Source organism: Melanerpes formicivorus, unplaced genomic scaffold (assembly GCF_026170545.1).
Source record: "Melanerpes formicivorus ecotype bairdi unplaced genomic scaffold, bMelFor1.0.p_v2 SCAF_2, whole genome shotgun sequence".
NCBI classification, from domain to species: domain Eukaryota; kingdom Metazoa; phylum Chordata; class Aves; order Piciformes; family Picidae; genus Melanerpes; species Melanerpes formicivorus.
The window spans coordinates 51491155-51499113 of record NW_027142354.1 but is presented as its reverse complement, the minus strand read 5'-3'; the positions used below and the strand labels follow the sequence as shown (position 1 = coordinate 51499113).

The following is a 7959-nucleotide window of genomic DNA, read 5'->3' as shown; positions in this document are numbered from 1 at the left end:
CTAAAAAAAAACAAAAAGAGAGACAAAAAAAACCACCTCCAGCTCCAGCGTTACAAGGAGCCAGCTTAATTATCAGATTCCAGGCACAGGGCCGAGAATAGGAGGGGAAAATCCACGGTGGCATTCGCTGCCCAAGTCTCCCTACCCAGAGTGACCGACAGATGTGGAAAGCGGCGACCGGAACACCTCCGGGCTGTTGCCCGCAGCCCACCCAGAAAGCGGGTCGAGGAGCATCAAAACCCCAAACGACATCGGACGCTTTTATTCGGCGCTTTGCATAAATTGTCCGGAAATAAAGAGGAGACACTTCGGTGCTTTCTGGTTGCTGTATTCCCGTACTGAGCCCTGGCACCATCCTGCCCACCCGCATCAGCTCCCTCCAGTCCGCTTGCACGGAGAGCAAGGGCCGATGCTCGCTCAAGTGCACGGCGGGGATCCAGGAACGGCGGCCGGAGCCCTGGAGGTCGAGCGGCGGCAGAGGGGATGGTAGCGGAGCGGCCGGCCCGCACCTGCCCTGCCGCCAGCAAGCAGGGCTGTCCCGAAGGAGACACATACACACACATTCGCTGCCGGGGCCTGAGCCCCGACCACTGGGCAGAGCGGAGGCCCCTCGCCAAGGTCGCCCACACGTCAAGGTCAAAACTCGCTTACTCTTGGACGGTGCCCGAGGCCGGGGCCGAGGAGCGGGGCTATTGTCCTCGCCAGCAACCTCGGCGCTGGGAGCAGAGAGAGGCGGCCGGCAAAGGCTTCGGTAGAGGTGGAAAGTATAGCGGGAAAAAGAAAAGCATGGAAACCTGGGAGGGGAGAGTGGGGGGAGGCGGGAAGAGTGAAAAAAAATAGCAAGAAAAGGAAAAGGGTTTAGCTGCAGCAGAATGGAGCTCCTGGACAGCTCCAAATCCAGTTTTCTCAGCAGAAATCCGAAGGGTCGCAAGCAATCTTTTCCCCAGCTCTAGTCGCCTCCCGCAGCCGGGCAAGTGCGCCTCCCCCCACGCCCCCTCCCTCAGCCCTCGTCCCCTGCGGGACCCCGCCACGGCAGACAATCACAGCAACCAGCTATCACGTCCCAAGGATTTATTCAACCAGGGCTCGCCGATTTGTAGCATCCCTTTCCAATCCTTTGAATGAACAAACTGGCCAAAAGACCTTGGGGACCCCTCAGGGACTTGCAGAGATCCCGAGGTCCCACCAGCTCCCGCTGCCCACGATGGGAACCAGGAGATTGGCACGAGTTCTCCAAGGAAACCCTAATAGGTTATTTCTGGACTACTGGCTCTTAACAAATCTATAGCACCTGAAGTGTTAGCACTCAATTAGTGACAAGGTTTCAAACCCCGGCGTTTACTGGTGAGGTATAAACAGAATCCTCAGGAGATAGCCGGGAATTAGAGCGGGAGGGGGCCCTGGGACATCTTAACGGACTGGGATTAAGAGGAAAACTTTTTTAAAAGGCCCCATCTCTCTCTCACTAAACAGTCAGAGGTGTCGAAAGCTCGAGGGGAGAGAGGATGTACTCTCTGGAGCTAATTGCGGGGTTTGGGGGGGGGGGGTGGTTGGTTGTTTTCAGCAAGAAAATATTTTTAAAACAAAACCCCAACACCAACGAGTAACACTGAGCAATTCCGGAGAGAAGCTGCGAGGTGTGGAGGACCCTGCGAGGGGCTTTTCTGGGCTCGGTCCCAAAGGGGCATCGAGAACAACCTGCAAACCGTATGAGGGCTGTGGAAGGGAGTCGGGCAGTCCCCGCTTTCCCCTTGAAGCCAGAAACATAACTTTGCTCGTCCCTGTTCTCTCGATCCTGTACCGCGGAGTCTGGGTCCCAGCTGGATGGGTGGGCTGGAGAAGGTGTTCCAGGGGATTCCTCCGGGGTCCTGTCTCCCTTTACTCCTTTTTGTGAGTTATTTAAACACCATTCTAATTTCGCGGGCCCCCCTCTTCCACCCCCCCACCCCCCCCGGCCTTCAATAGAAAGCGACCCCAAAGGCTTGGGGAGATCTCAAAATGTGGATGATGCTCCCCCTCCACCTCTGTTCTGGGGACTCAGCCGGGCAGTTCACCCTTGGCTGGGCAAGACAGGGACCGAGCCTCGACGCCTGAGGGCTACATACAGGGTCCGGAGCTGAGTGAACCGGACACTTCTGTCGCTTCTGCTCGGCTGTCCTGGGCAGAGACGCTGTTTCCTGTGGGAGCCTGGCTTCAGCAGGCTGCTGGAGAGCACCGAGAAAGGAGGAAAGCGGGAGCGGGGGGTGGAAATGGGTGCTGAGCCCCGACCCGGAAAGTCCGTGAGCTGCTGTGTGTCAGTAACTTGTTCATCAATCAGCCGGACACAGAGCAGACCTGGCCTCTCTTTGCGGAGTGTTTGCTTTTTCACCAATTATTGCGGCCCTGCAGCTCTTTTTGTTGATACAGTAGTTCTAAAAAGTGCTAATGTTCATTTATCAGGGGGCCGAGCCCGGGACTCCCACTAGTTGTGATTCTTCCAAAAATATAAACATCAAGAGAAGGGCTAAGGCTAAAGCCCCCATTTGTTTCTAAACTGCAGTATTAGAAGTGATGCATTGTTGAAGATAAAGCGGAGATAACGCTGTCTGTCTCCAATGAATGTCTCCCCGACGCATTAATGACATTCCAAATGATAGCTTCGTCTTATCATTCAATTAATCACTTCCACCCTCTGCAGCCGGGCCCACATCGATCGGGAGCTGCCGTGTGATTGGGGGTCTGGAGGAAGCCTCAGCCCAGAGCGGTTGTGAGCCGGCAGCTCTCCTCCGGTGAGTGCAGAGCCCGCCGCCAGGGATGCACTCCGAGACCGGAGCGGCCGAGCTCGGACCCACATCGGCTCAGGGTGGCTTTCCTCTCCGCGTTCACCGGGCAAATGAAGACCTCCGGGGACAGGCACTGCCTTGCGAGCTCCGGGTCTGATCTGGGAAGGTCTTTTGGGGCCCAGGATGGAAAAAGGGAGCACTAGACCCTGATTCTCCTGTCCCCGGGGATGTGGGTGCCACCAAGGCAGGCGAACCTGCATACGCAGGTCTGGATCTGGGGAAAAATTGGGATGCCTTCGTTATTTTAGTATTTGTCTAACCAATCACGATTAGCTTGTAATAAAAAGGAGACAATCAAGCTAGAAAGGCCGCCGAGCCGTACAGAGAGAGCAGGAGGTACCGCACACGCCCGGCAAAGTCCTCCTGCATGTCCCTCTCTCAGGCGGGGCTGCCGGGGCTGCCTCCACCTTCCCCGGATACTTCGCCCCTTCTCCTGAAAGTAGGAAAATCTCCTCCGAGTTTTTCCCAGGGAAGTCCGCAGGAAGCGCAGCCACTAAGAGCGAGGTGATCGCTTGGATGCCCCCCTCCCTTCATTAAATAGCAGCATTTCAGGTCTTCCAGTACATATTCATCTCTCCAGCTGTCATCGCCAGATCCGGAATGGGTTCGCGAACAAACTGCTGCCAGGTCAAGACTGCAGCAGGAGGCTGCCAGAGCGGGACAAAAATCACTGGCAAAAATGCCCCAGAAGGGAACTCGAGAGTGTCGGGAAAAAATCTCGGAGGGGAGTTGGAGGGCAGACAGCAGCAGCTACCCTCAGGATAGAGCAGCCCAGGGAGGGCGGCTGTGGGCAGGTGCCCGCGTTCTTCCCTACCTCGGGACGTTTCCTCCGTCTGCAGAAGAGGGAGGATTTGCAAATCTCGCTGTCTTCCTGGCAAAGGCCCGGGCAAGGTACTCCCCACCTTACCGCAGCCCCGCGGGGCTTCTCATCTCGGTTCCCCGACCCCAGTCTCGCATCCCACGGCCCTCAGCCACACCGGGGCTCGAAGGGGACGAGCCGACCCCCCGAGCCGTTCGGGGCCGGGCGCTCCGCAAACAGAAAGTCGCCAGATGAGATTTTTACATCTTTTTTTCCTATCCCCCCGAAGCCACAAAGCGCCGTAACGCCCCTTCTCAATCGGCGACTTCGAGTGCTTTAAATTTAGGGGATCCCTCTTCTGGCCCGTGAATTCAGGGGCCTGCGGCAACCGTACGCCCACCCGTGATGGGGGAAGGCAGCCGGCACTGGCGCCCGCTCCCGGCCACAGCCCGGCCGTCGGCTGCTTTGACTTACTCCTCTTTTGCCCTAAGGACTCCTGTATGTCTTGCAAAGCCTTCAACACGTGGTTATTTTTTCCCCCCGTGTTTTCGGTTTATGTTTTTTTTTTTTTCCTTTCATAATTTGTTTTTAATTCATATTTGTTTGTTTGGTTCTCTTTTGTTTTCTTATTTTGTGGACAGCGCTGGGGGTTTTGTCTGAAAGCTTTACGAAGAGGCTGGGGGGGGGAATCTAACAGAAATTTTCTCCTCCCAATCCAGGCAGGGGCTTTTTTTTTAGGGTCTCTCTTTTATCAGCTGGGTTTTTCGGGCGTTGTGCTGTTTCAGAATATCCCTATAAACCTTAAGCGTTGATTTCCCTTTGAATGCTCCTGCCACAAGAGTGATATCCCGTTCACCCAGTTCCTGGGATCGGATATTGCAGGATACTAACTAAAACCGAAACCTCCATTCCCTCTCTTAAAAAGAAAAAAAAAATAATGAAATCAGCACATATTTGGTTGATGGTTTCCTCCCGGCCTGTTTATTTAATCTGACTGTATGATAGATGGCATCAGATAGTGACTTTGTACACATTAGGCCGTTCTGGACTTTTTTTTTCTAAATGGATCAACAAACTCAGCAGGGAAAAGCTGCTTAAATACAGTGCCGCCCCTTTAAACGAGTGGGGATGTTTTTGAGATGTATTACTATATTAGGTGACATGGAACTTTGCATCTCTCATACCATCACTGCAATGTTGGCCAATAGAAAGCTAAAGTCACCCAAAAACTGCCTAGTCCCTCCTTCCCTTCCCTTATGGTCTGGTCCTACCTGCCTCCAGTGCACAAGTCAAGGCTACTCGTGGGAATGCTATGTGCCCCCTCCGTGAGCCCACGCTCCACCACTGCTCCAGGTTGGCTGCTCCTCATCTACTTTTCCATGACCCTGGGCTCCGGCCGCAGCCCTGCTCTCCTCCGCAATGTTTCCTAGCCCTGTGACGACGACACCCTTCTCCGTTAAGGATATTTTGAACCTGGAACAGCATCAGAGTGGCCTGGCCTCCATGGAGCTCTCCTCGCTGTCCTCCCCCTCCTGCATGCTGGCCACCTTCAAGCAGGAGACCTACAGCGCCGAGCCCCCGGCCCTGCCCGACCTGCGGGAGGAGCTGCCCGAGCCTCACCCGGCCAAAACCGCCGCTGCAGCCTTCCCCGGCTCCTACTACGTTAAAAGCTATGTGGAAGTGGACTCGGCCAAGGACCCCAAGGCGGAGAAAAAAGGTAACGAGTACAGTGATGCTGGCAAGGGCTCGCCTCCCAGCTGAGAAAAAAGGAAAGCAGCGGGAAAGCGACCCCCAGCCTGGGAATGGGCTCTCGGACGGGCGCGGCTAGGGCAGGGGACAGACGACGTGGGGCTGAGGGCAGGAGGCACCGCGCCCGGCCTCTGGGCCCGGGGCAGGGAGAACGCGAGTAGTCAAATCATCTTCATCCCTTTCCAGGCTCCGTGGGGCAAGAGCGGTACAGACCCACGGTGAGCAGCGTCCCGTCGACCCCCGCGGCTCCTCCGACCGCGACTGGGGCTGCGGCCGCCTTGGCTGCCCGAGGGGACGGGCAAAGCTACAGGATGACACATGGGGCCTCGAGCTTGTCCAGAAATTAGGCAACAAATCTAATTTCTAATTCGCTAGAATGAGTGTAGGCCCTTGATGCCGGGGTGTGATTCAGTACGAAGCTACTTGCGATAAACCTAGGCTGCAGCCCAGGTGGTCGTGACTCAGATCAGTGCACGGAGCATCCTTGTTTTCACACAAACAAATAAAAAAGGGACCCACGGAAAATTGCTGAAGAGGCACTTCAAGATGGGGCAGGGCCGGTCCCACTGCCGCAGGGACCGCTGTACCTGGGGGGCTAAGACAGGGCAGGGCTCGCTGACAGTGCTCAGGGTTTATGGAACAGTGCTTTGTATTTTTTTTTTCCACTCCCCTCCACCCCATCCCCCTCCCCCCTTTTTCCTTTACCCGTTTGTTTTTTTGCAGAACTGTGTTCTCTGCACAAGAGCCTGGAGCAGGAGAAAAGAGACCTGGAAGACCCCGAGCGCCCCAGGCAGAGGAAAAGGAGGAAACCTCGCGTTCTCTTCTCTCAAGCCCAAGTCTACGAACTGGAGAGAAGGTTCAAGCAGCAGAAGTATCTCTCGGCTCCCGAAAGAGACCATCTAGCGAACGTCCTGAAGCTCACCTCCACCCAGGTGAAAATTTGGTTCCAGAATCGAAGGTATAAATGCAAAAGGCAGAGACAGGATCAGACGCTCGAAATGGTGGGCATCCCTCCGCCCCGGAGAATAGCGGTGCCGGTGCTGGTGCGCGACGGGAAACCCTGCCTGGGGGAGTCTTCTCCCTACAGTTCGCCGTACAATGTCAGCATTAACCCCTATAGCTACAATGCTTACCCCGCGTACACCAACTACAATAGTCCCGCCTGTAACGCCAACTACAACTGCAACTACCCATCCATGCAGACCATGCAGCCCTCGGCGGCCGGCAACAACTTCATGAACTTCAGCGTAGGGGACTTGAATTCCGTGCAGACACCCATCGCGCAGGGCAACGCGGGCATCTCCACATTACACGGGATCCGAGCCTGGTAGAGCCGCCCCCGCACCCAGCCTGCTGCCCTCTGTGGACCACGGCCACCGGCGAGATCCGGGGCTCAGGGATGGAGGAGCTTCGGCCGCGCCTGCGAGCCGGTCTCGGGACATTTCCAGGCTGCGGGGTGGGTGGTGGTGGGGATGAGGACAGTTCTGTGTAGCATCCCGGCGGAATTCAGCGGCGTGGCGGCCATTTCCAGCGGGGAGGTCGGCACCGCTCCGTGCGATGGCTGCTCTCCCGACGGGGCCAGGAGAGCCCGGCGCTGCCCGCGGCGCCCGACCCCTCTCTCTCCCTTTTCCACTGGGGCCTTTGCCCCGGTAATTCCCTTCCTTCCTGCAAAGCAACTGGTCATTTTGCTTGACTTGCTCCCAACAACAGCTAGCCGAGCCCTGCAACTCTCTCTTATTCTTCTTCTTCTTTTTTTTTTTTTTTTTCCTCTCCCTATAATTTTATTTTTTACCCTATACTAATTATTATTGAGATCCACATTTAATTTTTGCACTTCCCGTACGGTTCCCACGGCCTGGCCAGTTCAGTATCTCGACAACCCATAGGTCTCCTCTTCGAGGCTGCTAACGCCCGCCTCGGCTCTGCCCGTAGGCAATCGGTACCGGGCCAGAAGCGGGGCCAGGGTTGGCTCTCGCCAGCGCACGGGTGAGGACAGAGCCCCCCTCACCCCCCCGGCCAAGGAATACAGACACTGCGACCCGCCAGGTCCCCGTAGGGTTATGCACTAAACCGTGAGTTAGTATGGATGCACTGTCTGCCCCTCGACCCGCCGCCCGTTGGTACGTGTTTCCCTTTGCTGTACGAGCTGATGGAGGGCAGCCAGTTGTCATTAAAGAGTGGCTTAACCTTACGCGTGCCTTGGCCTTCCTTGCGCTACCCGGGCCCCCAGCACCCCGCGGCGGGGGTGAGTGCGGAGCTCCCAGCCCCTCCTCTGCCCCGGGACCCTCTCCCTGCTCTTCCTCTCCCCCGCTTTGTTCCTCCCCCGCTTCCCTACTTTCTGCAATCCCCACTGTAGCGCCTGCAAACGGTCCTTGTATTTTAACGTCTTTCAAAAATAACTTAAAAGCGTCTTTCTGAGCCCGCGGCTCCAGCAGAACCGCTATGTTCGCCCCAGGACTGGGGTGAGGACCGGTCCTGTTCCTCCCCGTTGGTGATCGCGTCGCTCCCAATGTCCAAGAGTAGGGGGTGGAGAAGCAATGCAATGGGGCTACAAACACCCCAAGCCATACAAATTCAAGGGGGTTGAGC

The 7959-nt window shown here is 56.3% G+C and overlaps 1 protein-coding gene across 1 annotated transcript; it reads left to right on the top strand.

Annotated features, from left to right (window-relative positions):
* Nucleotides 1-4882: 4882 nt before the first annotated feature.
* On the top strand, nt 4883-7721 carry NKX2-5 (NK2 homeobox 5). The gene is made up of 2 exons (XM_068148040.1): nt 4883-5338; nt 6094-7721. The coding sequence occupies exons 1-2, from the start codon at nt 5041-5043 to the stop codon at nt 6699-6701; spliced, it is 906 nt and encodes a 301-aa protein (XP_068004141.1). The 5' UTR covers nt 4883-5040; the 3' UTR covers nt 6702-7721.
* The last annotated feature ends 238 nt before the right edge of the window (nt 7722-7959 follow it).

What these genes read in the sequence shown, in the direction of transcription:
- NKX2-5 (XM_068148040.1), top strand. Translation starts at nt 5,041, where the DNA reads ATGTTTCCTAGCCCTGTGACGACGACACCCTTCTCCGTTAAGGATATT. An exon ending in CCCCAAGGCGGAGAAAAAAG is followed by an intron (nt 5,339 to 6,093) that starts GTAACGAGTACA and finishes GTTTTTTTGCAG; the next exon opens with AACTGTGTTCTCTGCACAAG.